This window comes from Lithobates pipiens, unplaced genomic scaffold (genome assembly GCF_037356315.1).
Source record: "Lithobates pipiens isolate NorthernLeopardFrog02 unplaced genomic scaffold, aLitPip1_a1.2 Scaffold_16, whole genome shotgun sequence".
NCBI classification, from domain to species: Eukaryota; Metazoa; Chordata; class Amphibia; order Anura; family Ranidae; genus Lithobates; species Lithobates pipiens.
The window spans coordinates 263728156-263743286 of record NW_027507748.1 but is presented as its reverse complement, the minus strand read 5'-3'; the positions used below and the strand labels follow the sequence as shown (position 1 = coordinate 263743286).

Genomic DNA, 15131 nt, shown 5'->3' with positions numbered 1-15131 from the left:
GTTTTTTTCTGTGTAGATATCTCTATAGAGAACAAACATATATATATGAACAAACTTGTAAGTCGAGTATATACACAATAATAGTTGCAAAGATTTGGAGAAACATGAAACCCATCTCTGTCTCCCACAGAGGTGAACCAATCTTTTATTCCAATACACTTACTCTCCATGTCGACGGTCCCTGTGATTTCAATCTTAATGCATGACAACCACAGATTCTGAAGCAGTTAATTCATTTATTTATGAAAAACCCTGTCCGAAGTGAAAAAGAGAGGTTGCCATTGCTAACTTACTTCTGAGATTACTGGTCGCTTGACTGATATTCTAACCCACTGGCTACAATACTTTCTGAGATACTGACATACCATGGAAGATGCAGATAATGACAATCAGGGACAAGCCCTTATGTGCATACTTGTTCCAGGACAGAGACTCAAATGATTAGAATATGATCAGTGTGACAACCATAAAATTGCAATAGCAGACTCCATATTTTAAATGGCAATTGTACTTGCTCTTTTCTTCTCTGATAGTCATTATGACAACCAATACTATTACAAATTTCCACCTATAAAATACTAATGTGCCCATAGCATAAAAAATTCTGCTTTTCTGTGTCCTACTCATAAAGCCTCAAACCAATAAAAATAATATAAATAATATAATAATGCACACGTGTCAGCTTATTTGTTTCAATAGACTTCATGTTAGTAATCATTTTATTTTAATTAGAGCGCTGTACCATCTGTTTGATTCACTGCGAAACATGTAGAGGTTGAACTGACAAAGGCGATTATCTGATCCCCCTTTTATGGATGGATACATTACTCTTTCAGTTCCTTTTCAGAGATTCAAGCTTATGGTATCCTACTTTCTCCGTAAAGGGCTATTTTAATCATGTTTTGTCTTAATAAATGCAGATTTTTTATACATTTGTGTATGTGAGCCTTTACCGTACCATGAATGTCCAAAGTTGCCTCAAATTTGCTGCCTCTTATTTCTCAAAGTACCTAATGACATTGACATTATGATAACACATTCTGTAGATAAGATAAGCAAGCTCTCTCTGGGTATATAAGTCCGGATCCTACCTACATCTCCACAGTCTCCACACACAGGTGGAATCCAGTACTCAAAATGAAGTTCCTAATTCTTGCTCTCGTCTGCCTTCAACTCTCAGAGGGGATTGTTAAGTAAGTATATTCATATTTCGTCACTTACAGCTCAACATGTGTTGGAATACGTGACACTAAGAATCCCTGTTTGATTAGCCAGAGAACTAGATTACCAAACGAAACATAAAGGGTGTATTTAAACTGCTACGTTAGTTTAAGACATTTAAGTTTTCCCTTTTTAGAAACTAACCGTATATTTTGACCCTAATTTGCCAATTTGTTTTCATCTGTAAAACAATTCAATTTGTAAGTATTATTTCTGCATAATAATGCAATATATTAGTAGCTATAAAGATGGTTGTAAACGTAAACATTTTGTTACCTTAATGCATTCTCTGCATTAAGGTAAAAAAATAAATTTTTTGTCAGCTCTTGATGGGATTAAAAGTACCATTTCAGTGTTTGCAGATGACACCAAGCTATGCAGTGGAATAACGTCTTTACAGGATGTCTCCAACTTACAAGCCAAACTCAGTGCACTTTTTAATTGGGCAACTATGTGGCAAATGAGGTTTAATGCTGAAAAATTTAAAGTTGCGCACTTGGGGGCTTAAAATATGCATGCACCATATATACTAGGGGGAGTACAACTGGGGGAATCAATAGTGGAGAAGGATCTGTGTGTTCTGGTAGATCATAAGCCTAATAATGGCATGCAACGCCAAGCAGTGGTTTCCAAAGTGAGCAAAATCCTTTCTTGTATTAAGAGAGGTATAGACTCCAGAGAGAGATATAATTTTGCCCCTGTACAAATCATTAGTAAGACCTCATCTGGAATATGCAGTTCGATTTTGGGCACCAGTTCACAAAAAGGATATTGCGGAACTGGAGAAAGGGTAACCAAACTGAGAAGAGGCATGGAGGAGTTCAGCTATGAGGAAAGATTAGAGGAGCTGAGTTTATTCTCTCTTGAGAAGAGGAGGTTAAGAGGGGAAATGATCAACATGTATAAATACATAAGTGGTCCAATAGTGAACTTGGTGTTGAGTTATTCCCTTTGAGGTTATCACAGAGGACAAGGGGCACTCTTTATGTCTAGAAGAAAAGAGATTTAATCTCCAAGTATGGAAAAGCTTCTTCACAGTAAGAGCTGTGAAAATGTGAAATAGATTACCTCAAGAGCTGGTTCTGGCCAGCTCAGTAGATTGTTTTTAAAAAGGCTTGGATTTTCGCCTAAATGTACATACCATAACTGGATACAAATATTTATAGGTAAAATTGAACGAGGGACTATCCAATTGCCTCTTGGGGGAACAGGAAGGATTTTTCCCCTTGCTGGAGCAAACTGTATAATGCTTTATTGTATTATTTTTTTCTTCTGGATCAACTATGGGTATAGAATTGTGTATATAGGATTGTAAAAATGTTTTTTTTCCCTTTTATTGGTTGATCTAGATGGACTTTTTTTTCAACCAGACTAACTATGCAACCCCAGTCCCCCTTAGCTGTGCCCGATCTCAATACGGCACTGTGCACATCTGCAGGAGCACTGCTTCTTTCTCCCCTCTCCTACTGGAGGCTTGGTACCAGTGGGAGCCATTTGGGTCCTGTTGCTGTAATGCAAATCCCGTGAACAGAGAGTGGGGGTGGGGCTGAGCTGCACTGAGTGTGTCAATAGACGCACACAGTGTGGCTCAGGAATGAGCCTACACAACGGACTCTATAGCAAGCAGCTTGCTATGGGGGCACAAGGAGAAGAGGAGCCAAGACCACTAGTGGGGGACCCAGAAGAGGAGGATTGGGGCTGCTCTATGCAAAACCATTGTACAGAGCAGGTAAGTATCCTATGTTATTATAGAATAAAAAAGGAAACCTTTAAAATAACTTCAGTACCAGCTTAGGCTTTCCAGAAATCCATAAACTAAACATACATGTGCATGTGCAAATTAATAAATAATTGAATATTTAATTTGTAAGTACATTTACTATGTATTGAACCCAAAACATAATGTTAGTGTCAATGTAAGAGTAATGGTTTCAATCAGTGTTCTGTTGTGTGAATAGTGAAAACACTGATTCAGAATCAAAATCAGTAGCATAAAAAGTCCAAATTTTAATAACTCCCTATATTATATACTAGTTTGATTTCAAACCTCACTCCAGGTAACAGAATGGAACTCCATCAGACACATAGCGTGGGTCTCTTGCATGTCCTAAGTAACTCTTCCTCTTCCATACCTGCCTGCATACATTACATACATTAAAAACAATTGGCATGCATGTGCATAGTTTGCAGGAACAGTATAGGTCAGCACAGTGGCCACTTCTGCTTGGCAGCACTGGGGTTGTTGGTTTGAATCCTAACCATGGCACTACCTGCCTGGAGTTTTCATGTCCTGCCTGTGCTTGCATGGATTTCTTATGGGTACCCCGGTTTCCTCCCACACTTCTAAGGCTTGCTGGCATGTTAACTGGCTCCTGTCTAAATTGGCCCTAGTATATGTATGAATGTGAATTATGGACCTTAGATTGTAAGCTCCATGGGCAGGGACCGATGTGAATGTATGTAAAGCACTTCATATTATGATGGCGCTATATAAACATCTGTAATAATAAATTAATAATAATGAATAAATGTAGAGGCCACCACCCTTGTTGGATGGCTTTGGCTTGTTGGGCTTACCAGTTACCTTCTCTCGGCCTGCTCTTCTACGTCTAGGGGTTCCCAGGGTTGATACCCAATGACTTGAACACTGACACAGATGAAGTCCTCTAACAAAGGTTTTATTTTGCAGTAGTAACATCCAATAACACAGTCTCTTGGGGGAACAAGAGGGCATGGGTGAAGAACTCAGGCACATTGAACTGCAGGTCTAGCAAAGTCTCTATTTCCACCCAGAGAGTAGCCACTTGCAGCTGGGTACATCAAGGCTGAACAGATCTCTAGCCAGAGATCATGGCAGTCTGCACGTTGACTCAAAACTTGAAGCAATCCTATGAACATGTACAAGTTGTAACCAAAGGTGAACAGGAACCTTTTCCTCAGTACCTGGAATGTTTCCCATCTCCTCAATGGTACTGGAAAAGCATGAATTCATCAATGTCCTTCCCAACTCAGTAACCAGGCACTTCCTAGGATGCCACTTGCCGGCCCTCCTCTGAACAGTCCTCCCGGTCACTTCCATGAGCTTTGGTGCCTCTCCAAGCCAAGAGCACAGCCGGACACCTTGAATCCTCCCTCAGTTACTGTGCCTCGGACTAGCTGGGTCCGAGACTCTGAAACAGACGGATCCCTACCCCAGACCAGGCAGGTCTATGAGGGGCTTCCAACAGGAACATGCTGCGGGGTGTCGAACACCCAGTGACCGGGACCCCTCATGGGGCTACCCCGGTCCTGGAACCAGAACAGACCACATGGGTCTCACGAACTCCTCTCCCTTAACACGTGATCCACACCTCTTAAGTACCCCTTCCCAGACTCCTCAGCGGGCTTTGACATTCCCACTGATTGGCTCTGAGAAGGCTGATACCTAAACATCCAACCAGGCCTGGTTCTGGCCTGTCATGTGCACCTCACAGTTCACATGACCAGGCAGAACTTCCAAACACAGCCTGGCCAGACTGATGTTAAGGCCAACCTTAACCAACCCTCAGAACCCCTAAAAACTAAATTTACATGCGTATGACATTTTGTCCAAAATGTCATCCGCTACACAAACATACAGTTTTCCATAAGAACACATAGGATTTAACTAATCCTTTTTGGGCAGATCATATGCATTAAGCATTTGCCCTCATTTCACACTGTAATGCTAAAGTGCATGGGACATTAAAAAAAATAAAAAGGTTTATGTCGAAAAGCAAAAAAAAGAAACCCAAACCTATGTTATTTTGACTTTATCATGAAAACATTTTTGTGGATGGTTTGGCCATCCCTATCACAGAGGTTACAGAATTCCACCGGGGCATTTTTGGTCTGCCTTGGCATTATCTACAATGGCAAAGAACATTAGGTATAAGAAATATTCCCAATCCTGAAATGTGTTTGGGGTAGGACTTGCACTTGTTTGTGGAAAATAATGGGAACGCTGAGTGACTTCAAACTACTGTGTAGGGCCACATCAGACCACATTATCATTGTATGAGATTTGTTAACCCCACTAAGAATTTTTATTAAAGCAATATTTGATATGCCTATTCAGTTAATTTTGCTGTCAGCTTTTGCCTTTTGCTAAAGTCTAATATTTTTTTTCTGCAGAGTCCCCCTGAAGAAGTTTAGGTCCATGAGGGAAGTAATGAGAGATCATGGTATCAAAGCTCCAGTGGTTGATCCAGCTACAAAGTATTACAACAATTTTGCCACTGCTTTTGAGCCTCTGGCAAACTACATGGATGTAGGTATCTGTGGACACTTGTAACACCACGTGACTGTTGTCATGCATTGCCTGGTTGCAATATTTTTTATTTATTGCTTTTTAAAATGTTTTAAGCAAATCTTTATGATCCACTAGAAATTTGTATTGTTTAATCTTCAAAGTAAATCGATATTGCTGAGAGCATCCTACTATAGATAAAATGTTTAGGGGCATTCCTAAAGGGATTTAAAATGTAAGGTGCACTGCAGCACCATTCACTTTGATAGTGCTCCAATGTACCTTGCCTTGGATGTGTGTTGCAGCCCAGTGCAACTGCTGTGTTTCTGTGCACTGCCAGAAATAGTACATGCACCTTTTTTGGTGCATTAGGCAGCTCATTCAAATAAGTGGGTTTCCCTAATGCAAAAAAATAGAACATTTGTGTGTTAACACACTTTAATTGTGCAAATGGGTACATGATAGAACTCTAGACAAAACTTTTTTACACTTTTTTGCATACCTTAATTTTTGGTTGCTTTCTCTGACCCTTCTGGGGTGATATACCCCCATTTCCTGTCCCATTGGTAGTTGTCAACATAACATAGAGCAAGGGGATATGCAGAATCTGACAGTTATCAGTAGGAGTTGTGTGGCGAGCTATTATGGGGAAATCCCATAATAGGTCGCCAATTAAGTGACCGCTCTCAAAGATAATATTCTGTTGTCTCATCAAGACAGAAAAGTTGATATATGCTCCAAGAAGGGTATAGCCTATAGTCTTAGGATTTACCCTTCCATAGCCTACCAAAAAGTTGTAGTGGTATTTCTGTTTTAATTTGGACACCACATAATCATGAAAAAAATTTAGGCTTCCTCACAGTAATTCTCTACATGGGCTGATGGCTACTTCTCTTTTGCCTAGGAATCGCATGTTCTTTCCTTGGTTAATTACGCATGGTAAAAAATTGCCGGCATGAGTGGTTATACCCTCCATGTCCATGGTAATCAAACAGCCAATCCTTCTATCTTTTGATGAGATTTAAAATATTACAGAATATACTTTGGTGTTTTAATTTTGTAATGCACACAGAAACTATATATGGACATTTAATTCTCTGTACAATGCTTCAGAAAAATAACATAGGTTCTATGCATTAGTCTGGAGGGTGTATTTACTGTATCACTAAACCTAGCTTAGAAAACACATGGGTTTGAGTAATTAATTTCTTTCTCTGTAGATGTCTTACTATGGTGAGATCAGTATTGGAACTCCTCCTCAGAACTTCCTTGTTCTGTTTGACACTGGGTCCTCCAATCTGTGGGTAGCCTCAACCTACTGTCAAAGCCAGGCCTGCAGTAAGTAAATGACACCGTGAACCATTTTATATGACCTTATTAATTAGCAAATCTCATGTTTATGACATCTTTTTTTGTAGGTAAATCACAAAACACATTATTTACTAGATATTATTTTTGTGGTTCAAAGCGCATTATAACCACTAACATTGAGGCTGGGTTCACATCTAAGAGGGATGCGGCCCACGGCAGGGTTCCAGTGCATCCCTGTTCTCTGAATTTGGCCCTGAAACTGAGCCAAAGACGAACAAGACTTTGGTGCAAGCTGCTCAACAGCCTCCACAGACATATGTGAACAAACTCCATAGACAGCCGGTCACAATCTCCTGTCATGCAAATTGGATGCGGTGAAAACCACATCCAATTCCCACTAGTGTGAACCTAGCCTAAACCAATATTTTTTAAGACTATACTGTACACTGTATACTGTCTTTTTGTACTCAACCTACATAGACTAGTGTAGGTATTGGACAAAGAGAATTAAGTTTAGACATATACAGTTTGCAAAAATCTAGACAGACCATTGCTTCCCATTAAAACTAATATTACTAATAACTCCCTCAAGTACATATATGTGGTAGATACTGTAAATGTCAGAGAAAGGGCAACTTGGATAGCAAGACAATTTAGGCTATATATAATAACTGTAAATAAGGGAATTATTTTAAATTATAAAAATGAATTGAATAAATATGTTGTGACCCCTGATTGAATTTTCTAGCATTCAGGATGTAAAGGTTTGAATTGAGAAGAGATAGACTGTTGAGTGGTCCCATCTACTTTATAGACCAATAGAGCTTTAATAATCAGATTCATATTTATGCAGTTAGAGATTAGATCTATTTTCAAAGGTGAAGTTAAAGTGTATCTAAACCTAGGAATAAAAATTCATAGTATGGCAGTCCAAATGTACTTGGATGAGGTGGCTGCTTTGGCTTTCTTTTTTTCAAATGTTTTTCCTTTATTTTATCCTGGTAATCCTACAATTAACTCATTTTAAGTTCTAGGATGACAACCATGCTGAGTAGCGTTGTCACCCTAGGATGGGGAGTGTTTTGGGATTCTTTAATAACAGTACAGGAAGAATACAGGGAGTTATCAGTTCACAAGGAATTAGCTCAGTCAAGGAGGGTAAAGGAAGCTGGATGCTTAAAACCAACCCTCACCAACCAAACCAACCAAGAAATAATGTTTGCGATTTGTGCAGTAATGTAAATGCAAATAAATACTCTTGTATTTTCTATAGGCAGGGTAGTTGTATTACTTATAGAATTTCCCCATGGCATTCATTTCTGAAAATGCTGACTTCCATCAATGACACTGATTTAGATATTATTATTATATTTGTCACTTATTCAATTCCCATGGGCGGAGGGATTCCCCCATCAACACTTACTATGCTAATGGGGGAATCAAGCACTATTCTTTCTTTCCACCCATAGTGGAAGGAAAGAAAATTGCATAATGCATGGCCCGCAATAAAGGCCATACAGACAGGCCAAATTTGGGCGGCATCGGCAGGTTCAATAGAAACCGGCCAACATTTGGCCCATGTGTACGGTGTTCAGCCGGCTTCTGTCAAAGAGGCACGATGGAAAAAGGTCTGCCGATTGGCATCTGATCAAGGCTTGGGGTGTGTTCTGGGCGAACACAATAGTACAGCAGGGGAGATCGCTGTACTAACATCGGATAGTTAATACAGCGGGTCCTCCCAAGCTCTTTAGTTTATTTTCATTCAGCCTGCTGGGTTGAATGAAAAAAAAACAATAGTGTGTACTAGGCTTTAGTCACACTGCACAATTAGGCAGAGGACACACTTTTTTATCCATGTTCAATTAATTAACATCACTTCTGTCCGATGAGCAGGTAGCTGGCCCATGAATTAACTCCCAAGAGTAAAAATGTAGTATATTGCAGCATACCAGGTACTACCAGTAAGGTATTCCTAGTTTTATTCCCTTTTTTTCACCTCTAAAACTAGCATAACAAAATTGAGCAAATAAGATAAGATGAGAACATTTTTAGGGTTTACACACTTTAATTAAAAATTGCAAATCCTGTGGTAGGTTAAACAGTAAATATGTGTATAATAATATATGTATTTGAACTGTGTATGTAGCTATTTGCCTGGTGAGTAGAATGGCTTATATAAATTACTGACCGGTTAGTATATTAATTTTAATCCTCACAATACAGTTTACATAACTATCATATTTAATACATATTTTTTCCCCTCTAGCCAATCATCCTCTGTTTAACCCCAGCCAGTCTTCCACCTATTCCTCAAACCAGCAGCAGTTCTCTCTGCAGTACGGCACTGGCAGTCTGACTGGAATCCTTGGATATGACACTGTTCAGGTATGTGTATTTTGAAAAAATAATTCAGATAATATAGACATTTAAGCTACTGGTTTAAGCTACTGGTTTAATCCAGAATATAATGTGAAAATTATTTTTTTTCTTGACTAGATTACCCACATATATTCATTTTTTAAGAGTGTAATTATTATGAACTAACAACAACTTTTACTGCACGTAATGCTAATGCTAAATCTCTTTCTAAATGTATACAGATCCAGAATATAGCTATTTCCCAGCAAGAATTTGGCTTGAGCGTGACTGAGCCTGGAACCAACTTTGTCTATGCTCAGTTTGATGGTATTTTGGGTCTGGCCTACCCATCTATTGCTGAGGGTGGGGCTACCACTGTGATGCAAGGCATGATTCAACAGAATCTCATCAACCAGCCTCTTTTTGGATTCTACCTTAGTGGGTGAGTTTATTTTTGTTATATTGGTTTACATTATTCTGTTTCCTACAAGATTTTTGTTATTTGGCATAATTTTGCATATGTGCTTTACAGGCAACAGAATTCACAGAATGGCGGTGAAGTTGCTTTTGGTGGTGTTGACCAAAACTACTACTCTGGACAAATTTATTGGACTCCCGTGACTTCTGAAACATACTGGCAAATTGGAATCCAAGGGTATTTAAAATTCATATGTTAATATTTATAATATAGAAAATCAAATCAGGCTGTCATATCCATAGTAATTGGCAATTCTCAAATTATTAAAAGAGCACACTTACGTAATTTGAATACATTTTAGATTGTAGAAAAGTTTCAGGAAACACTGATGTTATATATGGGTAACAATATAAGAACAGTGATTGGCACAGAAGTTACCTACAGTATATGCAGCGATTTTTCCAAAAAGTTCTAATTATTTTGGATCTTTTTATTATTGATCTGTAAAGTAATTTGGAAAATAAGTATTTGATAGAGAAAACTGAATAATCTTGCTCTTAATAGGAATTCTGTTGTAGAGAAAAACATTGTTGCAGTCATTACCTGGTGACTGATTTAAAAATAAGCAGCATTAAATCTTTAGGTATTATTATCAAAAGTTCTGCTTTAGGAATGTGGTTATGGTAGATGTAAGTGATGATTATATACAAACATGCATATATAATTTCAGATTCTCAGTTAACGGACAAGCTACTGGATGGTGTAGCCAAGGATGTCAGGGTATTGTGGATACTGGTACTTCTCTGTTGACCGCTCCTCAATCAGTCTTCTCCTCCCTCATGCAGTCCATTGGTGCTCAACAAGATCAGAATGGACAGGTAAGATAAAAAAGACTAAAATTGTCTGAGACTTCTATTGACACATTATTCCAAGATCCTACCTTGGCACTAGCTTTTGTATGTTTCAGGCTTTGTTTTTATTGGCTGTCCCCTAGCATTAACTTTTCTAACATGCCTAAATAAGTAAAAATGCCTATACATGCTTAGTTGTAAAACCAAATGATTCTATGACCAAAGAAGTATAGTGTGAAATCCATCATGATTTCTGTATGACCAGCATATAACATATTATGCCATTTTAATAAAGACCAGTTAGGCATTTTTGAGTGTGAATTACTTCATGCTTTGGAGTATTGGACCAGCAAAAACTTGTTCCTTGCCTTATTGTGTCACTCCAAGTCAGGACCTACTGCTAGGGTGGCTTGTTTCAATAACTAAAATGATTGTGTTTTTTTTATCACAGTATGCTGTCAGCTGTAGCAACATCCAGAGTCTTCCCACCATCAGTTTTACCATAAGTGGAGTTTCTTTCCCACTTCCACCCTCTGCCTATGTACTTCAGGTACATCACGTATTAGTAATAGCATACTATATAATGCTGCCATGAAATACCAATGTATAATATTGCTGAAAAATATATATTTTTGTATCCTTTAGCAAAACAGTGGCTACTGCACCATTGGCATCATGCCTACTTACCTGCCTTCCCAGAATGGACAGCCTCTCTGGATCCTGGGTGATGTCTTCCTCCGGCAATACTATTCCGTCTATGATCTGGGAAACAACCAAGTTGGCTTTGCTGCTGCTGCATAGATACTACTTTACTACTTACATAATGCCTGATTTCTGCAGTGCTTCCATATACATTGCAGTACAAATACCTATCTTCCATGTTCATTCGATTTTTATTTAGGAAGTTTAAAAAAATTTAATTCTGAAAGTCTGAAGCTTTGCAGCTGATAATAAAATAAATTATGTATTCAGTAAAATGTGTCTGATGTTCTGTTTGCCTTGAGAGTATATAGCATCTACAAATGTAGTATAAGAATATGTCTAACAAGGGGGCAGCAAGGGTATGTGTTTTTAGACTTGAATATTTATGAATAACTGCAGCAAGTCATATGGAGCCCACTTAATTTCCTGGCTTCAGGAAATCAAGCATCATCTAGAACTTTCTTCCCCAGCCATACTGTCTCTGTCCTTTCACTTTCATTCATTGAATTTCAGTTGTTTCAATCATAGATGCTAAGCATCACATGTGGACATAATCTAGAGTGGAATGCAGCCTGCCTAAGTACTGACATCACACTGGTGCGTCATGAAAGTCATGCGACTGTCGACTTTTCCCTGCAACTTCGGTCCGACATCAATCCAACTTCCATGCGTTTTAATGAACAGGATCCAATTTTGATCCGACTTTGAGAAAAAAAAACAGTTTCAGGTCTGGTATGGATTTTGAGGGGGAATCCCACGCCAAAAAAAAAAAATATGGAGTGGGGCACCCCCTCTGCCACAATCCATACCTGACACTTATCCAAGCATGCAACCCAGCAGGCCAGAAAAGCAGGGGGACGAGCAAATGTCCCCCCTCCTCCTGAACCATACCAGGCCATATGCCCTCAATATGGGGGGGCTTTGGGTTAGGCGGGGCTCTGGGGACAAGGGCCTCTTCCCCACAACCCTGGGTTGTGGGGGTGTGCGGGCAGGGATAATCAGAATCTGGAACCCCCTTTAAGAAAGGGAGGCCCCAAATACTGCCCCCCTATATGAATGAGTATGGGGTATATAGTATCCCTACCCGTTCACCCAAAAAAACTGTGAAAAAAATGAATAATGTCTCACATTATGTGGATACCGACGAAAGTTCGGCTTACAATTCTATGCCCCTCCCTTTCTTTGTCGCTAGACATCTAGGATAGACTGTCCAGGTCTCATCATTTTAAATCACCTCACATCCAATTTGCTCCTCTCTTGCAAAATAAGGATTTCACCCCGGGCCTCACTCCCCTTGCTTTTGAATGGTGGCCCAACAAGGGTTTCATGTGGATTGCATACCTTTGTGGTCATAAAGGAATGTTATCCAAAAGATTGCTGATAGGAAAACACCAACTGCCAAACTCTGAACATTTTCGATATACTCAAATACACCATCACCTGCATAACTTATCACGTAAAAGTGATCTCGTGACTATGTCATCTATGGATATATGTGTTGACAATATGATAAAATCTGAGGTCATAGATCTGAAATATATACTATTCTAACATATACCTCGGAAAAACTGAGCTATATGACTAGATGGGAACAGGAAAACCTGGAACTTGAGGAATGGCACTCGACAGCGCTAGTGGCATCATGGTCACTCATTAACACTTCTATTGTAGAAGCAAATTATACGGCATTACTGAGGTGGTATTTGGTGACAGCTAGACTGGCCACTTTTTTTTCCGGGGGCATCCTCAAAGTGTTTTCAGGGCTGTGGCCAGGAAGGGACGGCCTACCACATATGGTGGCAATGCCCCAAGGTATGGGTTTACAATTTCATTTATACTTTCACCAAAATTAACCTGCCTAAGTCACCAAAACACGTTACTGGGTTGTAAGGTTTAAGAAGCCTGCCAAGTTCAGAGACGGTTCCTAAGATTTATATTTGTTTCCACTAAAATTACAAAAGCCAGGAACTGGAGGTCAGCGGCTATACCATATGACCAACTCAAACATAAACTTTCTTGGTTTATGTTAAATGAAAGGCTGACGGCAATCTTACAGGATAAATTGAAGATGTCTAAAAAGGTATTGGGTCCATGGATCGGATATCTGACTAATGATCCCAGACTGTTGCTGGCTAGGTTTCCTCCTGGTCGACATGGATCAGAGCACTTTCCCTTCCCCCCTCTTTGCCCTCATCCTCTTTTCATCACTCGTTCTTATTGGTTTCCTTTTCTCTTTTTTGTTTTACCTCTCCCTATTTTCTCTCTTATTTTTGGATTTTGGTATTGGGGGCCTGGGCTGCATTCTTCTGTGCTTTTGGGGATAGAGTGTCTCCCACTATTTGTGGGGTGGACACTCATCCCTTGGTTTGGGGGGCGTACTATGGGTTCTGTTTAACTGAGATAATGCCATGACATAGGAAATATGTAGATGATTAGGTTTTACAGTCTGCTTCACAGCTCGATCTGGAGATTAACAATCAAGACTGTAGTTAATAAAACGTTATTACTATAGATTACGATTTCTTGCCTCTAACTCATAAGAAACATGTTGTCTTAGGGAACATGGCCCATCGCCACACAGAGTGCGGTAACATGTTCCTCCCATTGTACTTATGCAATTATAAAGTTTGATTTTTCATTTTTGTACTGTATGTTCTTCAGAAAAAGGAAGCTATGTATTGTTCAGAGTCAATGAAGTCTTTATTCCGGTCTGTGTCTGTGAAGTAGTGCAGGAACCTTTTCAAAAGTCAGACCAGTTAAGTCAAGTTTCATAGGGAAACATTGGTTTTCACATGTAATGCGACTTGAAGGTACGCATGGCACTGAACAGACGTGTCTGAGGAGAGCTCTGTCCAACCATTGGCTTTAAACCTTCTAGCAATGCCGTCTAAAGCTTACGGACCCCGCTCAACACTTGGCAAGAGGGCCGGGAAAGGTTCGGCTGCACAAATATCCTGTGCAGGCTCTATTAAGTGGTACCTCGTGGTAGAAAGATTATTATTATTATCGATTTATATAGCACCAACAGTTTACGCAGCGCTTTGCAATGAAAAGGGGGGACAACACAATTACAGTACAATACAAAAGGTACAGGAGGGCCCTGCTCGTAGAGCTTACATTCTAAAGATCCAGCCCTAACACATGGAGCAGACAGGCCAGAGCCTTGAGATTGATCGTGTCTCCCTCCTCACATGCGGCTTCCATGCGGGAAAGCTCCTCCTGCTATTTTGAGCTCATGGAAGTTCCTGGATCCCCTGCTGGCTCAGAAATGTCATCCCTTGTGAGTGGGCTCAAAAAATAACTTGCAGGTATGTTCCACAGTTCGGAGAAATCCATTAAAAAGGAAATCACAGCAGTGAGATCAGAAATGTCACACCTGTTAGTCATAATTGAAGACACAGAGCAGTGCCAGGACTCACATGAGGCAGCCATAAAAGGAGACAGTCACTCAATTAGCATTTGCTCACCGCTCCTCACTATACAAGCTTGAGGACCTGGAAAACCGTAATCGCAGAAACAATCGGCATATTCAGGGGTTACCAGAGGCAACCAGAGATAACGATCTCAAACCCTCGATCCGTGGTGTCTTGAATATAATTCTTGGCAACTCTGTCACTGATCCACTGAGATTTTACTGTGAGACCGCACAACTTTACAACTGACCAACCCAGGGATGTTATCTGCTGCCTTCATTACTTTGAAGGAGGAGAGCTGGGGGAATGTGTGCAGAGAGGGGATCTGGGGGGATTTGTACATGGAGGAGATCTGCGGGGATGTGTGCAGAGAGGGGATTTGTACATGGTGGAGAGCTGGGGTGATTTGTGCAGAGAGGGGATCTGGGTGGGATTTGTACATGGAGGAGAGCTGGGGGGATGTGTGCAGAGAGGAGAACTGGGAAAGTGTGGATGGGGGTGGATTTGTGCAGAGAGGGAGAGGATAACTGGGAAGGGGGAGCTCTGTGCAGAGGGGAGACCTGCAGAAGGGAGGTTGTGCAAAGTGAGAG

General features: G+C 40.1%; 1 protein-coding gene across 1 annotated transcript; it reads left to right on the top strand.

Annotated features, from left to right (window-relative positions):
* Positions 1 to 1109: 1109 nt before the first annotated feature.
* Positions 1110 to 11403, top strand: LOC143984333 (gastricsin-like). The gene is made up of 9 exons (XM_077484572.1): positions 1110 to 1193; positions 5374 to 5509; positions 6709 to 6826; positions 9066 to 9184; positions 9400 to 9599; positions 9690 to 9812; positions 10306 to 10453; positions 10878 to 10976; positions 11072 to 11403. Exons 1-9 carry the CDS (start codon positions 1138 to 1140, stop codon positions 11225 to 11227), a joined length of 1155 nt encoding a protein of 384 aa, XP_077340698.1. The 5' UTR covers positions 1110 to 1137; the 3' UTR covers positions 11228 to 11403.
* Positions 11404 to 15131: the final 3728 nt, after the last annotated feature.